The sequence below is a fragment of the Dermacentor variabilis genome, chromosome 8, assembly GCF_050947875.1.
Source record: "Dermacentor variabilis isolate Ectoservices chromosome 8, ASM5094787v1, whole genome shotgun sequence".
In the NCBI taxonomy this organism is placed as follows: Eukaryota; Metazoa; Arthropoda; class Arachnida; order Ixodida; family Ixodidae; genus Dermacentor; species Dermacentor variabilis.
The window spans coordinates 135,361,873-135,387,668 of record NC_134575.1 but is presented as its reverse complement, the minus strand read 5'-3'; the positions used below and the strand labels follow the sequence as shown (position 1 = coordinate 135,387,668).

General features: G+C 43.8%; 2 protein-coding genes across 4 annotated transcripts in view; one reads left to right on the top strand and one right to left on the bottom strand.

Annotated features, from left to right (window-relative positions):
* Positions 1-25,796, top strand: part of LOC142590601 (N-fatty-acyl-amino acid synthase/hydrolase PM20D1-like) — a 141,278-nt gene that overhangs the window by 50,282 nt on the left and 65,200 nt on the right. For all 3 annotated transcript variants that reach the window (XM_075702915.1, XM_075702914.1, XM_075702913.1), the window contains exons 8-10: positions 1,003-1,081; positions 10,608-10,679; positions 17,170-17,338. In XM_075702915.1, the coding sequence (XP_075559030.1) occupies positions 1,003-1,081; positions 10,608-10,679; positions 17,170-17,338 (320 nt within the window). The remainder of the gene's footprint in view (positions 1-1,002; positions 1,082-10,607; positions 10,680-17,169; positions 17,339-25,796) is intronic.
* LOC142590786 (uncharacterized) lies at positions 19,759-23,472 on the bottom strand. The gene is made up of 3 exons (XM_075703201.1): positions 22,291-23,472; positions 21,093-21,336; positions 19,759-20,225 (listed from the first exon to the last, which is right to left on the bottom strand). The coding sequence occupies exons 1-3, from the start codon at positions 23,374-23,376 to the stop codon at positions 19,759-19,761; spliced, it is 1,797 nt and encodes a 598-aa protein (XP_075559316.1). The 5' UTR covers positions 23,377-23,472.

Here is a 25,796-nt window from a genome sequence, read left to right as displayed (position 1 = left end):
CTCAGTTCCAGTGGTAATATGCACAGATTATTTTTTTTTTCTCCAGGGTGTTGTGACTACGAATGAGGCTTATATGTGGAATATATGTATATTTCTTCATTTTTTCTAATACTTAGAAAAATTTGAATACTGAAATTCGAGCCCAAGCAAATTTCAGATAGCATAATATTCGATTGAAAATTCGAATATATCTAATACTCGCACAAGACTAATAATCTTTTGTGTCAATGTTGGGGCTGCCACCTTCATTAAGTGCGCTTCTTGTGATTAGTACTGCATGCAAAGGCACTAACAAAATAAAAACAAAGTAGATTGGTGATATGTTGAGCACAGACTTCGCATGATTGAAATTCATTGAAAGGCATTATAAAATTTGGCACATATTAATAATTTCAACCAGCGGGTAAAGTCAACAGCCCACTTAGCATTGTTTCCATAGCCCAGGGATGTGCGAGGCCGCAACAATTGGCGATGTGCAATTATTTGGGATTTGACACAAAGTGGTCGTGCAAGTTGGCACTAGAACAGCCAGCACTGTAGCAGGGCCCGAGAGAAGATGTGTTTGGGAGAGAAGCACAAGTTGCACTTGGTTAAAGTTTTCTTTTTTAAAATAAAAGTGAAGGGATGCACTTATCAGTCCTGCAACTTTGGATAATACGACCATTTCATGACAGTGAACAGTTTAAGGAACTGGAAATTAATTTTCTTGCAAGAATTCAGCCTACAGAACTCTTGCATAACATGTTTTGATTTAGGGGAAAATGGGAAAATGTGCAAGTGGCTTGCCAGTATATGGGTTGAACTAGCGGCTGGCATTGCAAGGAAAAAACGAGCTGTGCCGATGAAAAACTAGCCAAGTGGCAACCCCAACCAGAGTCCAGCAGGTTTTGCCAATCATAAAAGCCGCATTGCTTCTCTGGCTGCCATGCACATTTTCATATGAGAAGTAAGATAAAGATGGCGATGATGATGGCAATGAAAAATATGTCTGGAAATGTGCAGGTTCATGTCATGGAACCAGCAGCTGGACTCCATGATCCGCACAACTACCACGGTCACTCGCATTTTTGGTGGCGTGAAGGTATGCTCCATGCAAGAGTTCCAACATGATGTTGGATCACGGGCACGACTACCAATACTAAGGACAATGAACATCCATGGAATGATGAACTGATATTGTTCTTTTGTTGTCAACACATAAGCACCCTTCTGGCTTCAGGGGCTATTAGCTATCTGCAGTCTCTTCTAAATTTCCTGTGTTTGTATTTTGTGCTGTGTAAACATCAAAATTAGGAAAATATGATGTTTTACATTATCATTCCTTACAGTATCGTAATAAGAGTTACTACCATTACTGAGCAGCAAACTTAATAGCAAGACACTTTTCAGCTATTTTCATTTATTCCAACAAGTGTGCAACTTTGCTTATATTTCACCTAGTTGGAACATTGTCACAGAATATGGTTAAAGAAAAAAGTTACGCTTTCAATTTGCCAGAAATTATGCAGAAGCATAGTGTGAATCTCGTTGGGCGTAATTTTATTTACTTGTTTATTTGTCCTACCGTCAGTGCCAGAGGCATCAAAGAAGAGTGGTACAATACAGGGTACATAGTAAACAACAAATGCAGTGACAAAAGCTTTCTGCAATACAATATTAGATGTCATTAAAAAAAATTCAAAAGTTGCTAGTTATAAAAGGTCGGCTATTGTTTCACGAAAAAGAGTGTTATCATTAATGGCCACAGCAGGAAGGTGGTTACAATCTATACACATGCAAGGCAAAAATAACTGAAAATGCTTTGTAAGACTTAGATCAGTCCTAACTTTATGACAGTGGTGAGTACAATGGGATACATAGTGTAGTCTTGTAAACAACTGTGCATGCAATGTAGGATGATGATAAAAACTGTGAAAGTGCAACCTTAAGGCAAAAAGACAGCAAAGAAAGGCCAAAATTACAATTAATTGGTGTAATGCTTGCAGTTCCGCTATAACTAGAAAATAAAAAAAGAAGCACCATTATTTTGGACAAGTTCCAACAAAGTAATTAGGTTATCTCCAGGATCCCACATGGATATAGCATATTCTAATTTAGGCTGTACAGTCGAGCCCACATATAATGGCCCCACTAAAGACGAACTTTCGCCCGTCAAAATATACATTATTTCAATGGCATAAAATCGCACACATAACGAACGTCTTTGAGTCCTGCCAATTGGTTACAGTGAATGGACGTCATAAACCCGCCGCTGCGAGGCGAAATAACGACGACCTCTGACCCTTTTGCGAATGCAGTCTGTTTTCGCAAGCCTCCTCCGAGGTGAACTATCCGTTTCGTGCCCCTCTGCCCTCTCCCTGCCATCACACACTGCCCATGAGTGTTGACATGTGGCTTGCAAGATCTCCCTCCCACCCGTCCTCGCTAAAGCCCCTTAAACTTCGTAAAGTACTGCCATGCTTTGGAGAATGCCGCCTCCTCCTTGCGCACTCTGGCCGAAGCCGACGCCGCGTCGGTATTTGCCTAATAGCATCACGCGGGCCCTCGCGCTGTGCATCAGTGCCATTTTTGCTCGCGAAGCATCAACAGAGTGGCGAGGAGTGCATGTTGGCGCTGTTGCTAAGCTCGAGCAGTGTAGGCGTTGCCACGGTCGAGGAGGGAGCGTGAAAGAGAGGAGAAACTAGGAGGAGTGAAGGCAGAGGAGGAGAGTGTCACTACTTTACGGAGTTTAAGGGGCTTTAGTCCTCGCTACTCCGCTCCCCTCTCCTCGCTCATTCTTGCAACTCCCTCGCTGTCACGGTGCGTGTGCTACAGCGCCGGCTTAAGTTCAGAAGTTTTGTTTTATGGCCTTTACCGACAAGCACGCCTCTCCACTCTAGTCTCCGTGCTTCCTCGCTTAGTTCTAGTCAAGCCATAGTTCTAAATTCAGAATGGCGGGCGGGAATGACGTGCCTGCAGCAGTCACGAAACGAAAACGCTGAACATGGCAACGATGCGAGCAATGTTGAAGGAAGTGTGTGAAGGTGCTAAAAATTGTGAAAAAGTACAATGGTGTCTAAGTCAACCACCTCGACGATTCTAAAGAACAAGAAAAAGATCACCAGCTCTGCCGCCCTCTCGACGAACAGAAAGCACCTGCAGAAGGTCACCTATGCGGACGTAGATGACGCGCTGCTTAAGTGGTTCACCAATGCACAGGCTTGCAACATTCCGATAACTGGGCTAATGATGCTAGGCAAAGCCAAAAACTTTGCGTTCCTGCTAGATCTTCCTGGCTTCTGTCCAGGCAATGGCTGGCTACATCTATTCAAAGTGGGCATGGGATTGTTTTTAAATCGAGTGTCGGTAAAGTGGCTTTGTTAAGCGGTCAAGACATTGCCTCTTGGCTTGTAAGAAACCAAGCCATTACTGCAAGCTACACGGAGCAGAACGTGTATAACAAAGACGAACCTGCGTTATTCTATCAGATGCTGCAGGACAAGACTCGCGCCATGAAAGGTGACTCATTTGCTGGCGTCAAGCACAGTAAAGTGCACTAATATAGATGGCTTATATAGATGACCTTTGTAATTGGAAAATAAAAGAAGCTGCGTTTCTTTCGGAGCTGTGTATTTGTGCGCTACAGGCACAATACTAATCCGTGGATGACGCGCAATTTATTCGCAGAGTGGCTGGGCGAGTTTGAACACGACATGCACAGGCAAGGGCTGCTCGTGCTCGACAACTGCTCTGCGCGCAACATGCAAACTTCTCTGACAGCAGTTACTCTACTTTTCCTGCTGCCCAATACCACTTCGAAAGTGCAGCTGCTTGATTTGGGCATATGTGCATTTAAGGCGTCGTATAGGCGCCATACTGTGGAGCGCTTTCTCATCGCTGTTGACCGCCCAGCCGCCGACCTGCCGGTTTGCTTAGACAGAGGTGACGGCCGCTTGCATGCAGAACTGCTTCTGCAAGGCCTGCTTCATCGACGCAGTGCCTGATGTCGAGCCTGATGCTTCCGAAGATGATCGGTCCGGTGGCGATTGGTGGCAGCGCGCCGTCGACTCCGACATGGGGGGGCAATGACACTAGTTGGGATGACTTTATTTCGGCTGATGAAGACTCTGATATTGCGGAACCGTGTACAGACAAAGGCATCACTTGCAAAGTGCAGGTGTAGCGCGACGGGGAAGAATCGGAGGACGATGAAACTTTCGAGCCAGCACCCATAAGCATCCTGTAGCAAGGGGCTTAATAGAGAGCCTTAAGCAACTTGTCTATGCCAAGCATGCCTATAGCAAGGGGCTTAATGGAAAGCCTTAGGCAACTTGTCTATGCCAAGCGTGCCTGTAGCAAGGGGCTTAATAGAGAGCCTTAGGCAACTTGTCTATGCCAAGGGCCTTGGCGAAGAGCACGCTTCTGCTTTAAATAAACTGGAGTCCGCCCTCATCGGGTGTGCACTGCAGAAATAGATGAGCATCACAAACTTCTTAGCAAAGAAATAAATTTAGTGTTTTGACTACCCAGTTTTTTTTTTTTTTTACCTGTCCATTTACTACAAACTTCGGGGTACGAACAGAGGCTGCGGAATGCTCAGCTTTGTTATAAGCGGTCTCAACTGTATTGAAGTTTTACAAAGTATTTTAGATTAGATGTAGCTCTAGAAAAGTTACAGTGCAGATACCCTAACATGCGGTTAATGTTGCTAATAGTGTACTTGGTATGAACTGACCATGACAAACTTGCAGTTGTATGGACACCCAGATATTTGTAAGAGTTTACTGCCATGCCTTTACTGCAGTAAAGAAAGCCTTGGGAGCTATGCAAAGGGGGAAGGCAGCTGGGGAGGATCAGGTAACAGCAGATTTCTTGAAGGATGGTGGGCAGATTGTTCTAGAGAAACTGGCCACCCTGTATACGCAATTCCTCATGACCTCGAGCGTACCGGAATCTTGGAAGAACGCTAACATAATCCTAATCCATAAGAAAGGGGACGCCAAAGAATAAAAAAATTAGACCGATCAGCTTACTGTCAGTTGCCTACAAAGTATTTACTAAGATAATCATCGCAAATAGAATCAGGAACACCTTAGACTTCCGTCAACCAAAGGACCAGGCAGGATTCCATAAAGGCTACTCAACAATAGACCATATTCACACTATCAATCAGGTGATAGAGAAATGTGCGGAATATAATCGACCCTTATATATAGCTTTCATTGATTACGAGAAAGTGTTTCATTCAGTCGAAACCTCAGCAGTCATAGAGGCATTACGGAACCAGGGTGTAGACGAGCCGTACGTAAAAATACTGAAAAATATCTATAGCGGCTCCACGGCCCCCGTAGTCCTCCATAAAGAAAGCAACAAAATCCCAATAAAGAAAGGCGTCAGGCAGGGAGATAGTCTCTCCAATGCTATTCACAGCGTGTTTACATGAGGTATTCAGAGACCTGGATTGGGAAGAATTGGGGATAAAAGTTGATGGAGAATACCTTAGTAACTTGCGATTCGCTGATGATATTGCCTTGTTTAGTAACTCAGGGGACCAATTGCAATGCATGCTCACTGATCTGGAGAGGCAAATCCGGAGGTTAGGTCTAAAAATTAATCTGGAGAAAACTAAAGTAATTTTTAACAGTCTCGGTAGAGAACAGCAGTTTAGGTTAGGTAGCGAGGCACTGGAAGTGGTAAGAGAATACATCTACTTAGGCCAGGTAGTGACCGCGGATCCGGATCGTGAGACTGAAATAATCGGAAGAATAAGAATGGGCTGGGGTGCGTTTGGCAGGCATTCTCACATCATGAACAACAGGTTGCCATTATCCCTCAAGAGAAAAGTGTATAACAGCTATGTCTTACCAGTACTCATGTAATGGGCAGAAACCTGGAGGCTTACTAAAAGGGTTTTACTTAAGTTGAGGACGGTGCAACAAGCTATGGAAAGATGAATGATGGGTGTAACATTAAGGGATAAGAAAAGAGCAGATTGGGTGAGGGAACAAACACGAGTGAATGACATCTTAGTTGAAATCAAGAAAAAGAAATGGGGCATGGTCAGGACATGTAATGAGGAGGGAAGATAACCGATGGTCAATAAGGGTTACGGAATGGATTCCAAGGGAAGGGAAGCATAACAGGGGGCAGCAGAAAGTTATGTTGGCGGATGAGATTAAGAAGTTTACAGGAACGACATGGCCACAATTAGTACATGACCGGAGTTGTTGGAGAAGTATGGGAGAGGCGAGGCCTTTGCCCTGCAGTGGGCGTCACCAGGCTGATGATGGTGACTGTTTCTAGAGGAACATTATTTAGGCAGCAAATATTTTGGTGGTGAACCACCAAGGATACATGTGGTACTTTACACTAGTTAATATTCAGTGTAATTAACCGGGAGTGATGCCATTTAGCTATTGAGTTAAGATTAAGTTGTAGTTGGCTAACCTTAGTTTCATTAGTTATTTCTTGAAATATCTCACAGTTGTCAGTGAACAGATGTATGTTAGGGGACAATGTAGGCAGAAGGTCGTTAATATAAATGAGAAATAGAAAAGGGCCCAAAACCAAACCCTGGTTTTGGGTTTGGTTTCAGTGAATGCCACTGAAGAGAGAACTGTATCCAGTAGCTACAACAAACTGAGGGCAATTCGTTAGGAAACAATCAATGCGGGTGAGGAGCTTAGGATCAAGATTTAGTTTCCTTAGTTTAAACAACAAAGGTTTCTAACAAACCTTGTCAAACGCCTCAGAGAAATCCAAGAAAAGTACAGTCAGTGCTAAAATCGGTGTGCATTTCGATGTAACTTATTTGTGAAGTAAGGTATGGTAATTGTTTTTCTCATGAAAAATTTTTTTCAAAAGGCATGTTGTGCTGGCGTGAAGAATGAATTAGACTGAAGGAAATTGCCAGCATAAAAAATATTATATGCTCCAGTAGTTTACAGCAGGTACTAGTCATGGAAATGGGACAATAATTAACAGGCGAGATTTTGTTACCTCACTTATGTAGAGGAACCACCTTCCGGTTGTCCATTGGTTAGACAGTGGGGATGTATCTAGAGATTGCTGAAAAAGTGTTGAAGGTGTAGTTGAACTACCAGCACTAGTACATATTCAAAATTTGGTGTTAACAGCTGAGTCATACCCAGGCGAAGAATTAATATTCAGAGAATTAATTAGTTTTAACGCACCAGACATTTCAACAATAATTGGAGGAATTTGCACATAGCCACATTCACATGGGTTGGGCAAAACACTTCTATGTGTGTTTGAAAAGTTTTTCAGAAATGTTTGGTTTAAAACAGCACCACAGTGGTTGTAAGGAAGACGGAGTACCCGAAGGGCAATCCAAAATGATCTGATCACTAGATGATCGGTTGATGATTCTTCAATATATTTTAGCATTGCTTGTTATTTTTGATAGAAGAATGCTAGATGAGCAAATTCTTAGTAAACTTGAGCACAGTTACAAAGCTGTTTTGTAAGTAGCCTATCTTGATTCAGTGGGCCAGTTCTTAGCGAAGTGGAAAAAAAAAATGTTTCTTTTGGTTAGCAAGGTGCCTGACGCCAAGGTGCTTGAGGTTTTAAAGCAATAATATGAGTTGGTGTATAATTAGTGACTAATTCATTTATTTCATCTAAGAACAAGTCCCAGTTACATTGAATGGAATGATTGTCAAAATCATGTTAGAATAAATCAATAAATAGTGTTAATTCCCTGTTAATTGCATGTCTTATCATTGCCTTGGAGCTTACTTGAAATCAACATAGTTATCCATATTGGGCTGTTCATTTCTCACTGGAATGCCTACACAATATTTAAATACAAGTCTGAAACATTTTAATAATCTTGTTCTTCATTTGCTAGCCTCCTGGTTAGCTAAAATGGCAGAGCACACTGTCCCAGACAGATGGCAGCTCCGACTTCAATGTCCATACCAGGATGTATTTTTCTCTAGACTGCATAGTCCATTAACTGAACTCCTGCATGGCCTATTTTTCAAAAAATCAGTGGACCCTTCTTGGCTTCAGCAATCTTCAACAATGTTTATGTTGTATGTGTTCCTGAATGATTGCATCTTGAAATTTTTTTTTTGCATTTTGAGCTTTTGCATTAGCGCTGGCACACATAGAGAAAAATAAAGGCCCTCCTGTCATTTGAATCTGCTCCTTTTTTTTTTTGCGCCCTAATGTTGTTTTTGCCTTATTTTTTTTCATGTAAGGATAACTTGTCCATGCATATTATATGCTTGAATGCCTGTTCAAAGTAGTATGTACCAGCTGCATTTTCCTGCCCATTGCTGTCAAATCAATAGTAATGTAACCAATTTAGGCACACCGACTCGCCTACTCAGATGCTATCCGAAATCGGCCTTCATACACTAAGCAGTCGTGCGATGCTGTACCGACTCAAATTTTTTTATCTCACCCTGCATAGTAAGGTTCATGTAGATTCTAACACCTATATTTCCTATAACACATCCAGAGAAACCCGTCGCAAGCATCACCTTACACTCCAAAAATGTTCTTGCACTAACAATGCATTTAGCTTTTTTGTTCTTACTGCGAGCTGTTCCCGGCTGGAGTGCCTTAGCCCAGACGGTAGTCGCACAGCCCACTGTTGACAATTTGTTGAATTTGTTGGCCCAACAGTACTGTCAGCCATGACTAATTGATGTTATCAACATTGTTTATCATTGTTGTAATTACCAAGTGTTCTTGGAAATCTGTGGTGCGAAATTATGGATGATGCTATATATTGTATATCTCATATGCTTATCCTTCTTTTCTTCCCTTTTTCTGTCTATATGCAAAACATCATATGTAATTGAAATAAACTGATCGTGAGTTACGTTTTTGCCATACTTATTGCTGTTAACATAGGTCCATTATCCTTTACACTTACTATGTACCCTTTTGTTTCTTATGTAAATGCCTGTAATACAATGTCTACAGGCCCTTCTAACCCACTCCTGTAAAAATCCCTGATGGGATTGACAGTACCGCCAAATAAATAAAATAAATAAATAAAATCGAGAAATGGGGAGGGCACTGGCTGCTCCATCAAAGCTGCTCAGTGCAGCAACTTCAATGTGGCTGCTATTTTTCTTTCTAGAGAGGGAAAAATAAACAACTGGTTGACCGGAATGTGCACTTTTGTGGCATGCCTCTCAGTAACATGTATGGCAATTGTTTTTTTGGATGACTGCTTCCTTTATTGTCAATTTCCTTGGGTTGCAAATTTTTTTTTATGGCAATTTCTTTGTCTGGCAATTTCCTCAAATGACACCTTTTTTCTCACTATTGAATTTGAAAATTGCATTTTCGAGGCTTCGAGATTTGATCTTTTTTTAGTGGAGCAGGTAGAATGGGCCAGTCATATTCACTTTTTTGTATACCTGAAAGAAACGTGAACTTCGTACATATTTGCTTAAATGCACATTTTGCGTAATAATGTAAAAGAATGTGGATTTGAGCTTTTTAGTGTGTGTTGCAAATGTTAGCAAACAACAAAGCTGCAAGGATCTTAGTTGGACAGCTTGTCATCCACTTGAGCTGTTTGTTCGTGTTCATAGCAGTGTGTAACATAAATGTGAGAAGCTGTGTGCTGTGATTAGGCTTATGAATAAAGGATCCTGTGGCATCAGCTGATCCCAGCAGGCTACAGTAAGAAGCAACCATTGGTGCAATTGAGGTGCAGTAAATTCAAGAAGTTGGCAAAAATCTGTGCCTAAGATGACCCTTGCGTGTGCCAGCAAATTGAGTAAAAATTGTGGGAGCCCCCTTGAGCTTGACGTGGACATTTTTGTGGGATAATGGTTTGTCTCGACAGAATGCATTCAAAATGATTCCTCAAGGGTATTGAAAGTTTGCTTTTAGAACTGATAAACACGCCTGCTGAAACATTCCAACGATATCCATGTTTCCTGTACAATTGTTACAGTAAATGTGTAGTTGCTTCTTGCTGTCTTTGGTTTCTTTTCTTTTGCTTTATTTTTTACTCTTATGTCCCCTTTTCTATAGTGTCTGTTGCCTGTTTACTAACTCCACTTCTTCCTCTCAATTTCCACAAGTATATATCAGCCACACACTTCTAACCTCTTATCCAGACTTATATTCTTGCCTCCTAATGTTGCACATATTGTTTGCTGTTTCATTGTTAATTGTGTGGTTCTTCATTGTTCTAAAGTTTATTTGTTATTCTCCAAGTTCCAGCCCCATATGATTGTACCAGCAATAAATGCACATAGTACGTTCTCTTCCTTCCAAGGTTATCGGTAAACTGCTCGCCCAGCCATTGTGAGTTTACTATTAGTGAAATGCATTTATTATTAACCACAGTGCCAAAAGTCAATACGAGGGGAAGGGGGCGAAGGATTCATAGATGATACAAAGGATTTAAAGGTACAACATATACTGGCAGTCACTCACATACACACGTACACGTTTGCAAAAAAAATGAAACTATTGCACATGTCTCATGAACAGCACACACATAAATAGACTGTCTGCATGCAATCCCTGCAGTGAAGCAGAACAGTTGCTAGAATTCTGGGCAAGTTATTTGTGACGCAGGCGTGACAAGCAGGTTTTAACATTACCTCCCCCCCTCTACTGTGCCGCAGGACAACGTGGTTCCAGCGGAGGCCCATGCCTACATCAACCACCGGGTGCACCCTTCACAGTCGGTGGCTGAGGTGAGAGGATGCTGTGCACTAGTGTTGTGAAAGCGAGCATTGCTGTCTCAGCATAATTAGGTTTCACTTCGCAGCATGCAAAGGCACTCGTGTATTGTGGTTTCAACTGATTGATTTTTTTACATATTCATCTGTGCATTCACCACGGTGGCATTACTCGCATTGCATTGCTGCAGTCGTGAGGTTCACCACGTTGATGCAAATGCAGGAAGGCAAGCAGGTCTCCATCCCATGGTAGAAATCATCGTTATCATTATCACCAGCCTGGTTACGCCCATTGCAGGGCAAAGGCCTCTCCCATATTTCTACAACTACCCCGGTCACGTACTAATTGTGGCCATATTGTCCCTACTGCAGCTGTGACATAGAGGTAGAACATCCACCTCGCATGCAAGAGAACCGTGGTTCAAATCCCGGGGCCGCACAATTTTCCACAGGATTAAAAAAAAAAAATCCACGGGTTGATAAAATTGCATAAACAGGCCTGGAGTGTGGCCTGATGCTGGTGACCATAATCGGTAACGCACTCCCTCACCACAGCAGGATTGGCCACCCTGGTGCAGTACTTGGCCACAACCTCCTATATGAACACAACAATCAAACTCCGGCGCTCAGTCCCCAGCAGCTGCGAAGCAACTGACCACGGCGGCGGTCAGACCTGCAACGCAGCAGAGAGTCCTAAGAATCTGAACCTGGCAACATTTAACGCTAGAATGTTATCTAGTGAGGCGAGTCTAGCAGTGCTATTGGAGGAATCAGAGGGCAGTAAATGGGATATAATAGAGCTCAGTGAAGTTAGGAGGACAAAAGAAGCATATACAGTACTAAAAAGCGCACATCCTGTGCTACCGGGGCTTAGTGGAGAGACGAGAACTAGGAGTCGGATTCCTGATTAATAAGGATATAGCTGGTAACATACAGGAATTCTATAGCATCAACGAGAGGGTGGCAGGTCTTGTGAAACTTAATAAGAGGTAAAAATAGAAGGTCGTACAGGTCTACGCCCCTACATACAGTCGTGATGACCAGGAAGTCGAAAGCTTCTATGAAGACGTGGAACCGGCGATGGGTAAAGTCAAAACAAAATACACTTTACTGATGGGCGACTTCAATGCCAGGGTAGGCAAGAAGCAGGCTGGAGACAAGTCAGTAGGGGAATATGGCATAGGTTCTAGAAATAGCAGGGGAGAGTTATTAGTAGAGTTTGCAAAAAATAATATGCACATAACGAATACCTTCTTCCGCAAGCAGGATAACCAAAAGTGGACATGGAGGAGCCCGAATGGCGAGACTAGAAATTAAATAGACTTTATACTCTGCGCTAACCTTGGCATCATACAAGATGTGGACGTGTTCGGCAAGGTGCGCTGCAGTGACCATAGGATGGTAACAACTCGAATTAGCCTAGACTTGAGGAGGGAACGGAAGAAACTGGTACATAAGAAGCCAATCAATGAGTTAGCGGTAAGAGGGAAAATAGAGGAATTCCAGATCAAGCTACAAAACAGGTATTCGGCTTTGACTCAGGAAGAGGACCTTAGTGTTGAAGATATGAACGACAGTCTTATGGGCATCATTAAGGAGTGTGCAATAGAAGTCGTTGGTAACTCCATTAGACAGGATGCCAGTAAGATATGTAATGCAAGAGACGAACGATCTGATCAAGAAACGCCAATGTATGAAAGCCTCTAACCCTACAGCTAGAATAGAACTGGCAGAACTTTCGAAGTTAATCAACAAGCGTAAGACAGCTGACATAAGGGAGTATAATATGGATAGAATTGAACATGCTCTCAGGAACGGAGGAAGCCTAAAAGCAGTGAAGAAGAAATTAGGAATAGGCAAGAATCAGATGTATGCTTTAAGAGACAAAGCCGGCAATATCATTACTAATATGGATGAGATAGTTCAAGTGGCTGAGCAGTTCTATAGAGATTTATACAGTACCAGTGGCACCCACGACGATTATGGAAGAGAGAATAGTCTAGAGGAACTTGAAATCCCACAAGTTGGGAGTGATCCATATGGGAGCGATCATTTCCCAACACTCCTAGAAACAACAAAGTGGCACGATGGACCAGCTTACCCCAAAAAGTGGAAAATTCATAGTGCAGACTGGTCAAAGTTCAGAAACATATGTAAACTGTATCTTGGAAGATGTGGACCACCTAGGTCTAGAGGAACTGGCCAGCTACATCACTGAACATATCCTCTGTTCTGCTAAAAACTGCATACATCAGTCCTGCACAGATAAAGTCAATCCAAAGCCGTGGTGGAACAAAGACTGTGAAACTACAATGAAACGCCAGAACAAAGCATGGAGTAGATTTTCTTGCTACCCAACAACAGAAAGTTTAATAGAATTTAAGCGGTGCAAAGCATGTGGCCATCGTATCCGCCGAATATCCAAAAGAGAAAGCTATGTATCCTCCATAAACTCATACACGGATGTTAGCAAAGTATATAATCGGGTACATAAACTAAAAGGACAACGTCCAAATCCTTTTCGTCTCATCCCTGGCTCTGGCGATACAATAGAAGATCAAGAAAACACTCTTGGTGAGCACTTTCAGAGGGTATCAAGTTCCGAAAATTATACCGAAAAGTGCTTACACCATAAAAGAATAGGAGAAAATATTCCTCTGCATCCAAACAAGTTGTCATCAGAAGGATACAACAAACCACTAACATTCCATGAACTCAAGCTTGCCCTAGGCTCGGCTCCAGGTTCTGACACAATAACATATGAAATAATCAAGAATCTGCTTGGTGAGAGCCTAAACTGCATCTTAGGTATATACAATAATATTTTTGCAACTGGTCATATACCGTCATCTTGGAAGGAGGCAATAGTCCTGCCAATACTGAAACATGGCAAAGACCCTTCCTTAGTTAACAATTATAGACCGATTGCACTCCCTAGCTGTTTACTTAAGGTATTTGGAAAAAATGATTAACCGTCGCCTTGTGTTCTTTTTGGAATATAATAGTATCTTGCATCCTCATCAATCAGGCTTCCGAAGAGCAAGGTCTAATCTTGCTCTCCTTGAGTCATATACGTGATGCATTTGTACACAGCCAACACTGTCTATCTGTATTCTTCGATCTTGAGAAGGCATATGATACGCCTGGCGTTATGGTATTCTGCAAGACCTGTCGTCCTATGGAATTTGTGGTCATATGCTGAACATCTTGCAAAATTACTTATTTGAAAGGAAGTTCCGCGTAAGAATTGGCAATGTACTATCGCGCACTTTTGTTCAAGAAAATGGTGTACCACAGGGAGGAGTGCTAAGTTGCACACTTTTCCTAAATAAAATGAATTCTCTCCGCTCTGCTATACCATCCATGGTGTCTTATTCTGTCTATGTGGACGACATCCAAGTCAGTTTTAAATCTTGCAATCTGTCCATATGTGAATGCCAGATACAGTTAAGTGTTAATCGGCTCGCGAAATGGGCAGACGAAAACGGATTTAGATTAAGTGCAGAGAAGGCTACTTGTGCGCTGTTTTCCAGACGAACAGGGGTATGTCCTGACCCATGCATTACGACGAATGGGAGAAGCCTGGTAATTAGAAAAGAAAAAAAATTTCTGGGCATAATCTTCGTTAGTAAGCTAACCTTCATGCAGCATATAAAACAGTTGAAGCTGAAGTGTCTTAAAACTATGAACCTTTTAAAGATTTTATCTCACCAGTCGTGGGGAACGGATAAGTATTGCCTCCTACCTCTTTTTAAAAGCCTTGTGTTGTCGCGCATAGACTATGGACGTATTGTTTACCAGTCAGCTTCAAAGACAACACTAAAGCTACCCGATCCTGTCTATCACTTAGGTATCCGCCTAGCACTTGGTGCGTCTCGTACGAGCCGTGTGCAAAGTCTCCATGCAGAGTCGGATCAGTGGCCGCTGGATTATCAACGCGCATATCTCGGTGTCACCTATGCAATAAGAACCATGTCGCTAAAACAACATGCAACGTACTCATAAATGATCAGTCCACAAACCAGTTGTACCTCAATCGGCCTTCTCACGCCCCGCCGTTCCCATTAGCAGTAAAATCTGTTGCAGAAAAACCTGCAATAGTTTGCACAGATCTGCAGGAAAGTGACTATGCTGAACTAATCCCACCATGGGAGCAATGTCCAGTCACCTGTGACTTGTCATTTACAGAGATTAACAAAAAGCATTGTCCAGGTGCCCTCATCCAGCAACATTTCATGGTTCTTGAAGACAAGTTCAGATCTATTGCATTTTTCACTGATGCTTCAAAGTCTGCAAATTCTGTATCATGTGCAGCCCATGGCCCAAACTTCTCCTACTCTAAAACTTTGCATAACCATAGCAGCATCTTTACAGCGGAAGCGTATGGTATTCTGATCACTGCTGAGTATATAGTACAGCACACGATACAAAAGTCTATAATATACACAGATTCTTTAAGCGTTGTCACAGCCCTGTCCTGTGGCAAAGCAAGCTGAAACCCTGTATTAAACAAGCTCCTTCAACTCATTCAAGTAGCACATAAACGACACCTTGCTCTAGTTATATGCTGGGTGCCAGGCCACTCTGGGATCGCAGGCAATGAAATGGCAGATAAAAATGCTGGACAAGCGGCTCATAGAAATACAATTGATGTAAGCTGGGTACCTGGTGTAGACATGAAACCTGTGTTACGAAAGGCCCTTCGTAATCCCTGGCAAGCTGAATGGGACAAGGAAGTTGAAAATAAGCTGCACCTATTAAACTGCAGTTAACCAAATGTTTCCCGCTGAAGCTTGATCAACTCACCGAAGTCACCCTGGCACGACTCAGAATAGGACACACTTATGGCACACACAAATACCTCTTGACTGCAACTGAGCCACCGACGTGCACACGCTGCGCTGAGAAATTAACCATCCTACATGTCCTCATTCAATGTACTCAACTTCACCGAGAGTGAGTGGCTCATTTTGGGGAACTTTACTCGCACCATATACCCCCCATCCCTCAATGTTCTTGTCAGAGGATGCACTTTTTAACTTTAAAAGAGTGCTTATCTTGCAGAAGTTAACTTTCTAGACATCATCTCATATCATCCTAACCATCAGGTTGTGCCTCACAGGTTAGATATGGTCTGATGCACAAAAGTATGTCTGAGATCTCGCTCTTCTTGCGTAAGCAAGAATTGTACAGCTAGGGACTTGGACAATCCACAATAATTTACCATGTGTGCCTGTAACCCATGCATTTAAGGCCTTATACTTAGTAATTATTTTAGAATTTATGCACAAGTATTTATAGACATATCTTACGTGTAGGCCTCTATAAAAGCCTTTATTTTAAGTCATAGCCCTAAACTCACAATCTTACTAAACCAAAACACATGTCCTGACACTCTTTGGCCTTGGATGCCCTTGCACCAATAAACTTCAACCATCACTATCAGAAATACTATCTGGCAAAGGCCACTTTTAATCAAGATAATGATTTCTATGCCAGCTGGGATGTTCAGTCGAGGTCGAATAAACAGAAAAATCTAATTAACCAGAATCTAATTAACATAAGTATATTATATAAGGTAACATGCAAAATTTCTATCAGAACATTTCCTGTTTCTCTACAGTTCCTGCAGATGTAAACAGTGAATTTACCTGCAGGATGTGTAGTGGACATTTCCTACAGATAAAAACAGATGATGACAGCTTCAATTCTGCATTCACCTTCACAATGTAAGGTTAAAAAGAAAAGATTCAAATGAAATTACATTTTCCATCTACATTAATCACATCTGTTAAATTCTTTTAGTTCACAGCGCTTTGCTTAATTTTGCGACACACACTTGGTTGCATGTTAACAAGGCAATGACAATTAGCTGAGCGTTATACAAGTCAAATGCGGCAGTTTCATCACTTGATCTAGCTGAAAACTCTCAGAAGTTATTGATTTGCCCAAAATCTGTGAGAAACGGAAGCAGGTTGAGATTGACCTGGAGCTGCCGAATTCTAAATCTCGCCATACAATTTACTGTAACAAGCCTAGGTAAATTAGTTTACTGCTATGCTTGTGAACATCCACCAATCAAATGTATTTAGTGCAAGTGGAGATCACGCAAATCGGTTTTGTAAAGAATTGGAAAAAAAAGGCATGCATTATGTGAGCACAATGTAAAGCCCATGAAGGTCACTGTGCTGTGAAGCACAAGCAGAATGTGAAGACCACGCATTTAAAGGCAACGTTGCTTCATCACGGTGACAGCCCACGTGGCGTACAGCCAATTTCGGCCAGTTAGGTGTAACATTTAAATGATAAAGTCAGTCCTAGAAGGCAATTTTTAAAGCAATATTACTAACAGCAAATTTGCTCAAATGTCTGCAATTGTTCTTTCAGCTCACTAAAATGCTGTCAATTACAAATTGACAAATTTGGCGCAGAACAGACAAGAAGTTCGGTAAATCAAGCGACGGAATGGCTAACATGGCACCGTTGATCGTGTGTGTGAATGCAGGTTATAGAGCTTGACCGGCAGTTGCTGGGTGGACTGCCCAATGTCTCCCTGGAGGTTCTCTATGCCATGGAGGCACACCCCGTGTCACCGCACAGTGGCCAAGAGCTGGGCTTCCGTGCCATCACCTGCAGCGTGCGGAAAATCTTCCCCAAGGCAATTCCTGTTCCTGGTGGGTGCTGTTATTTTTTTTAGACCATTGCTATCATTGACAGCCTTCTAGAATTCTACATTGGACCTAGAAGTGTTACTCCAATACACATTTCTTGAATAACACATTAAAATGCTGATGTAAATGTGAACCTAGATAATAATAATCACCATTCAATCAGTCAATCAATCAAACGTTTATTACGCCTTTGTACTGGTGCACTCAAAAATTAATCCGCAACACACTTTGTACAGAAGTGGAAAATGTGGTAGGCAAAACAGATGTGATGCAAAAAAATGAACTGGAAGAAAAGAAATTGAGGCGGCAGGCATAAAGGTGAGTTAATCATATGGCATGATTATTTATACTTGTACAGTATCCCTACGCACAGAATACCTGTAATAATAACAATGATATCTTATTTTCAACTGGTGTGATAGAAGTGGCTGCGGATAAAAACTGCTCTTTAAAGAGCAGCATGACTAAAGTTTCCAGTCTCTTCTGCACAAGGCTGTTAACAAAAGCAAACAAACCAATGGTCAAAGAGGGTCAAAGAGAGCAGTGAGAAGGAAGGTTTCACAACATTGTACACTCAGTAGAAACATAAGGGACAAAAAATAGAATAAGGTACAGCAATATGTCATGCAAATGCGAAATTGGCAAGTTAAAACTTTAGCATACGTTCCACTGTTGCAACTGTTGCACTTTGTGACATAAATGGTAATGAAACATTACCTTTAGAATATGTTCTTTTAGTAAAAGGCACTTTTCATGTCTCTTTATATTGAGCATCACATACGGTGAGTTGTGCTTTTCATGATGACACTCCTTTCAAAAAGAAAGCTTGCTAGAAAAAGATGGGGACAGGCACACAGTGCCTACTTGACCTGCACATTCTGTTCCTTTCCCTTTGTATCACTAAAATTATTTTTTCTTGCTATGAAAGTTTTAGCTTTGCAGTGAAGCAGCTGCTACAGTAAAACTGTGCTACATGGAAGTTGGAGGAGCCAAAATTACTTTGTTATTTCTATCATGTCACTAAATTGTCTTTCCTGTTAATCCAAAATTGAGAAGAAGGGGTAGGAGGTTCTTGTGATGAATTGTGATTCGGTAAGCGAATGGTCAATGGAGAACCCGCAGCGCACTGCCAAGGCACAGCAAAATATTTTCTGCTGTTTCATCACCAGTTAGATGAGTGCTTTCCATAATTTATCTGTCAACACTATCCATCATCATGCATGCTGAAGTAGTGGCACCCAGCTTTCACCAGCAAATTGTGAATGTGGAAGTGAAGTGCTGCAAGCTTCTGATTTTATGCAACGGTCTTTGCTGTTCACGAGCAAGCACCTCAAAACAATAAAAATGAAAGAATTTCTTTACACTAGCACTTAGCAACAAACGTTGCATGAAATTTCAGTCTTGCACGACTCCTCTGGCACATTCACAAAATGCCGATAAGCTGAACAGCAGGTGAGACCATGGCAACAGAGTTTGTTTTGTGTAATGTAACCGAAGAAGAATTGTTCATATATCTCAGCCCAGGCGCTCTGTTGTTTGTGCTTCATTCTTGCATTTGCAGTACAGTTGAACCTCTTTATAATGAACTCGTGTAAAGGAAATTATTCTCTATGTCAAACATGTGAAAATCGCTGACTGATACTTATGTAAGATAAATCCCTCATAACCAGCTGGAAATGAGATAATGTATCTAACTCAGGGCGTCAGCTGCCAGCATCATAAAGCTACTTGAGTACCCTGGATGAGGCATTTAGGAGAGATCTTATTCTGTAGTGTATGAGCTGTGCGGGTACTGTAGGGACATCTAGAATGCTATGCTAGCGATGCCGAGAAACAGCTTTAAGGGACAGGCAGTACTTACTGCCTACTAACCTCGATAATTAAGTACAACCTCGTTAATTTGACCACCGTTGATGTAGAAACTTGGATAAATCATGCTCGGGCTCTGGTCCCAGCAAGCGTAGGCCTTACTTAACGGAATCAAACTCTCATTAATTCAGGCTTACTTGACTGCACACTGGTTAATGCAGACAACTCTCTGAGTGTGGAGTGCCGTGAATGTGCAATGCAAAACAGCGATAGCAATGCCAGCATTTAACCAAAACGACGTAGCGGAGTCGACGTCGTCGTAGGCATCAGTGGAAAACCATACGGCAAAGACGGGAATGAACGCTTCGTGCCCATTTGTGCCTTTATAGCTTTTGTTTGTGTAGCATAGCCATGGCGTGCTCGCAATAACGCCAGACCAGTGAAGCCTCAGCGTAGTCAGTAGAACAAAATGAACGTTTATTCAAAGGTGTAGAGCGTATTTATAAGTAGCCGAGTGGCAGGAAGATAGAAGGGAGCACGTGTTAGTAGAGATAGTCCGAACCCGAAGGATCGCCAGATGAGGCGATAAAAGGTGCGCGCACTTCGAAAATGCGTTAAGTTGCAACATTCCTTCCTCCTCGGAAATGAAAGCGTTGCACTGGCTTGCGTTCTCTCGTTGAGCGTCTCAGAGTTTGTTGGGCGACACCTGTATGCAACGGGGCCACTGGAATATCTGGTGCCGCAAAGTCTGGAGAACGGGTGCCATTTGGAATGCGCCGAGCGGTTATGCCTTCATCCGGATTCACCGTTTCTGGATGCTGTAGTTGTGTTGCTTGGTCCGGCTCACTGCGATGTGTGGTGGTTGTAGTTACTGTCGGTTTGACGCCTGGTACTTCCTGTCGAGGGCGGACCTGGTCCACGTGCCGCTGGATGACTCCGTCTGATGTTTCCACGGTCACCATTCTCGCTCCCGACGTCGCCTTCACATGACCGGGCGTCCACTTGCTCCCCACACCATAATTGCGGGTATACACTTCACTTGCAGGTAGCGGCAGCCAGTCATCTTGGTCCTCTTTTGGCCCTGCAAGTGCTGGAGGAAAGCATGTGTCCAAGCGTGAGCGTATTTGATAGCCCAAAAGGAGCTCTGCTGGGGATTTACCCGATTTTCGCGGAGTCCTCCGGTAGTTAAATAGCAACCGTACTAGGTTCTCTTCCAGTTTTCCTTTCGTCATTTTTCGAAGACCATCTTTTATCGTTCGCACTGCCCTTTCCGCCGCACCATTAGACTGGGGATGGTATGGAGCGCATCGAAGGTGCACAATGTTGTTGTTTGCCACGAACAACGCGAAGTCTTGACTGGCAAATGGGGTCCCGTTGTCAGAAACGATCGTGCGCGGTATTCCAAACCTGCTGAAAATGCCACGCAGACAGTCAATGGTAGTCTGCGTTGAGGCATGTGACAAAGGTATTGCTTCGAGCCATTTGGTGTGTGCGTCGACTACTACGAGTATCATTTTTCCGCAGATCGGACCCGCGTAGTCAATGTGAATACGGGACCACCTTTCGCCTGTTTCAGGCCAGTTGACGACGGGAGCTGCAGTTGGCATCGGCAGATTTTGCACACAGTACTGGCATTGTGCAGACACGTCTTCAATGTTTTTGTCGAGGCCTGGCCACCAGAACAAAGAACGAGCGACAGATTTCATTGCCGGTGAACCCTGGTGCGTTTCATGTAGAAGATGCAGCACTCGCTCCCTAGCTTCGGTCGGTATTATGACCCTATTACCCCAGTACACCAGTTCATGTGCTACGGATAATTCGAGCTTGCGGTCAAAAAACGGCAGTACGGCCCGGGCCATTCCGTTTGCGTTTCTGGGCCACCCATGTAATATGTACCGTTTGACCTCGACCAGGACAGGGTCAAAAGCCGTTAATGCTTTCAGCTCACGCGTTGTTATGGTGCCATTGTTCAGCTGGTTTAGCGACAGCACATATTCGGGCGGCTCACCGTCATCGTCAGATTCCGAAGATCTTTGCGGAAGTCGGCTGAGGGCGTCAGCGTTCAGCATCTGTCGTCCTGGTGCATACTGTAGCCGGTAGCGGTAGGCCCCCAGGTGGAGTGCCCAACGTTGTATCCGTGCGGCGGCCATTGTGGGCGTCTGCTTGTCCGATTTCAGCAGGCCCAACAATGGCTGGTGGTCAGTCACTAAGGTAAATTCCCGACCTAGAAGGTAGTCGCGGAATTTCGTGACGCCGAATACCAGTGCCAGTGCCTCTCGCTCGAGCTGCGAATAGTTGCGCTCCGCCTGCGTTAATGTTCGCGAGCGGAACCCAATGGGCCTGTGAACGTTACCGGTCGTGTGAAACAAGACAGCTCCCACACCGTACGGAGACGCGTCACACTCAAGTTTAAGTTCCTTCGAAGGGTCGAAATGAACTAGAACCTTGGCTGTTTTAAGGCTTTGCTTGGCAAGATCAAACGCGTGCTCTTGCGGCTGTTTCCATTGCCAGCGTGCGTTCTTTTCAAGCAGTTGATACAATGGGCCAAGTGTGGTTGACATGTTCGGCAGAAACCGCGCGTAAAAAGTAATCATACCCAAGAATGAACGAAGCTCACTGACATTACAGGGGCTCGGTGCCTTCATGATAGCGTCAAGGTTTTTTTCTGTCGGATGAAGCCCATCACGATCGATCCGATGGCCTAGATAAGTTACTGCTGGGCTGCGCAAGTTGCATTTATCGAACCTTAGCTTTACACCACGCTCTCGGAAGCGCTGTAAGACGTTTTTCAGCCTTTCGCCGCCGTCACTCGCTTTTTCGGAAATGAGCACATCGTCAAGATAAGCCTGTGCTCCTGGAAGGCCAGCCAATACCTCATCCATTTTCCTTTGGAATATTGCGGGCGCTGAGGCTATACCGAAAGGAAGTCGATTGTAGCAAAATAGCCCTTTTGGCGTATTAATGACGCAAACTTTCTTCGCGTTATCGTTTAGCGCCACTTGATTGTATGCATCCCGTAAATCCAAAGTGCTGAAATAGTCCCCATCGTGTAATCGGGCAAACATATCCTCAATGATTGGCAATGGGTATTGCTCAGTTGCACACGCTGGATTTACTGTGGCCTTGAAATCGCCGCAGATTCTTACTGCGCCGTCTTTCTTAAGCACTACGACTATGGGCGTTGCCCATTCAGAGTGTGCCACCGGCGACAGCACGCCCACAGAAACTAAACGGTCTAGCTCGAGTGACACTCGCTCGCGTAGCGCGTATGTAATGGGTCTGGCCTTGCAGAACTTCGGTACGGCGCCTTCCTTCATGTGCAGGCTGGCTGGAGGACCCTTGATTAGCCCCAGTTCCTCGGAGAACACGTCGTTGTAGTCATTGAATATGCTGTTCACGCTGGATTCGCTCGAGTCATTTGTTGCCGCCGAGTTCTCTACAAAACTAACCACTGGAGCACCTGCGCTGTTCAGCCGCTGGATTAAATCGCGACCGCAGAGGCTTGGTCCCGCACAGTCCAAGACTGTCAGCGCACACTCCACTGTCACCCCTTTATGACAAACCTGGAGCGCAAGCTCCCCAAGTACTGGAAGGCGTCCTGTGTAGCAAGATAAATTGAGACTGGACGGTTTCAGTTTCGGCCATTGCTCACGGTGCTTATAATATAGTTCACGCGGGATGACACAAACGGGCGACCCGGTATCAACTTCCATGCTCAGCTGCACACCGCACCAATCAAACGTTCGGCGGATCGGCGGTTCCAGACAGCTTTTTCGTTGGGATACCAAAGTCCAAATGTGGGTGGCTTCGGATTCCTTGTCGGCTGAGGCTTCCGTCCCCAAGAGGGTGTTAGTTTGGGCTGTCCTTGCCGTGCCTTGTTCTCTAGCCCCGCGACTTCGACATTTCCTTGCAAGGTGACCACGTCGTCCACAGCGGTAACAGCGAGCGTTAGACCAGGAGCAACACGCGTCATTATGTTTTGTACTACCGCACCTTGCGCATTCTTGACGTGTGGCAGCCCTCCTCTCATCCACTAGAGTTTCTGTCCGATACGCCTGTACTTTTAACACGGGTGTCGTTGCCGGTCCGATCATCTCTTTTACATCACTATCCGCAGCCTCAGCTGCAAGGGCCATCGCTTCAGCGTCTTGTAGCGTTAATTCTCGCTGTGCCAGTAGCTGCTTCTGCAGGGCACCTGACCGTATTCCACAAACAATGCGATCTCGAAGCATGCGATCCAAAGCACTGCCAAAATTGCAATTGTCAGCTATTCGGCGAATGTCTACCAGGAATTCATTAACAGGCTCGCCCTCCGCTTGACAACGACTGAAGAACTTGTAGCTTTCAGTGATTTCGTGTCTTTTGGGACTGTAGTGCTCACTCAAAACTTCGACGACTTCTTCATACGTCAATGCATTTGGCTTGCGTGGAGCCACCTTCCCTGCCAGCACTTGGATCGTATGCGTATATAACGCAGCAACAAGCAATGCTCTTTTCTTAGTTGAGTCTTCAATCGCATTCGCTTCGAAGTATGCTTCTACTTTAATAAGGTACGGCTTCCACTTATCTTTGCCTTCTTCGAAGTCGGGAAGTTGGTGAGCCATGATGACCTTGGTTTCTCGGTTCTGCGTGGGTTCCGGTTCAGCGTCGACTTTCACTGCATGGGCGATGTCCATCTTCGTCGCCACTGTAGCATAGCCATGGCGTGCTCGCAATAACGCCAGACCAGTGAAGCCTCAGCGTAGTCAGTAGAACAAAATGAACGTTTATTCAAAGGTGTAGAGCGTATTTATAAGTAGCCGAGTGGCAGGAAGATAGAAGGGAGCACGTGTTAGTAGAGATAGTCCGAACCCGAAGGATCGCCAGATGAGGCGATAAAAGGTGCGCGCACTTCGAAAATGCGTTAAGTTGCAACAGTTTGCATTCACCATTGCGCATAACACCGCGTAGGCCATGTGCCTTCATAACTGTGTAATTGCCGTCCATGATCGCATCCACAGTGACCACAGTTATCTCTGCAGCAATTGCGGCAAACAGTAGTTTCGTTTTGATTCAGTGCAGTGGCTGTGCACGCAGTGTCGCAAACATGGCAGAAGCTGTAAAAGAGCACCAGCTATATCGCAGTGGGTGGACAACTTGTTAGGGACCAGCTTACTGGCTAAAATATTATCGTGATGTGCACGCGGTAGTGAAATGCGTGTTTCGAATGAAGTTGTGCGCTGCAAGCACACTGCGAATGAAGTGACGAGGCCTTTGCTGCTAGTACAGTGCTAATCAGTCATGAGATGATGAGAATTGCAGCTTCTGCACTGCTTTGGTGCAAAATAGATGTAGATTTGCTAATTCATTGTGTAAATAAAGGTGTGTTGATGTTGTAAGCATTCAAATTTTGTTTTTATTGTGGCACTCAGTGAATTTGGGCCGTGTTTTTGGGTCCCGTGAAATAAAAATAAACAAAGTTTTACTGTTCAACAGAACTGCTTGTTGGCCTAGTTGGTGCTTGCTAAAAGACATGTTTTTTGCCGCAAGTTAAGACACACACAAAAGGAAGACACGTAAAGACCACACAGACGGCACTTCCAACTGGTTAAATTTGGGCTGTGACCCATGAATATATATACGCATACATGCATGCGCAGGCTGTTCACAAATCTACATTACCCAGTGTTCAAACAATCTTGTTTCTGATTTGTAGAGCGCGATAGATGTATTGCTAATGCAATTTGAGCTTTTCTTTTTCATATACAGTAAACTCTCAGTTGTACGAACGTCGGTTTATCAAATATTTCAGAATAACGAACTTTTTTAAATATTCCCGGCAGTTTTCTTATAGATTCTATGCAAAAATTTTTCACTTAAACGAATTTCGGAACAGTCAATATTTCAGTTTAACGAACTCACTCAATGGACCAAGGCTTATTTTTAACGAAGTTTTGTGCCGTGCGCTGCAGGCGCAACCGATGCCCGCCCTCATCAAACCGCCGCTCCAGTGGCAATATAACGTCGCTGGCGCTACGGCACCCCTGCGGCAAAGCGCCGGCGCGGAAAATGAATGGCAATGAGGAATGGCCTCCGAGATTGCCCGCAAAACACCAGCAAGCATGTAATTTCGGAGGCCATGAACAAAGTAACATCGCTGGAACTTACAACGCCGCCAGAGCAAATCAGCGATCTGTCACACCACAAATCACGTGATGTGTTTTTTTCCGACCGGCTAGTCGTGGCATGGTCGTCGTCTCTTTGTTTCCAGTCTTGTCGGTTCCGCGTGTGCACACAAAGGCAGCATTGTAACTATTATGAACCTTGTACTTGCTGATAAGTACAAATTCCATTTCACACATTTCTAACACTATGGATGCCATGTATTTTGCTCCATGAATTGCACTTCAAACTTTTGACTCTGTATGCCATGTCTTATGTTGGTCTAGTGACCAACATAAGACATGGTTGGTCTAGTTTCTAGTTTTGGTAGTAGATGTGGGGAGACACTAAGTGTTCAGCATGTCTTCCTAGAATGCCGCGAAACACAAGTTGAGAGGAAAAAACTCTTCCCTTTAGCATACAGTCAGTGTATACAACTTCACCTGGCACTCTTTCTAGGCAGAGAACCGCTATTTCACATGCAATCTACCTTAGCCTTTTTAAGCGACGT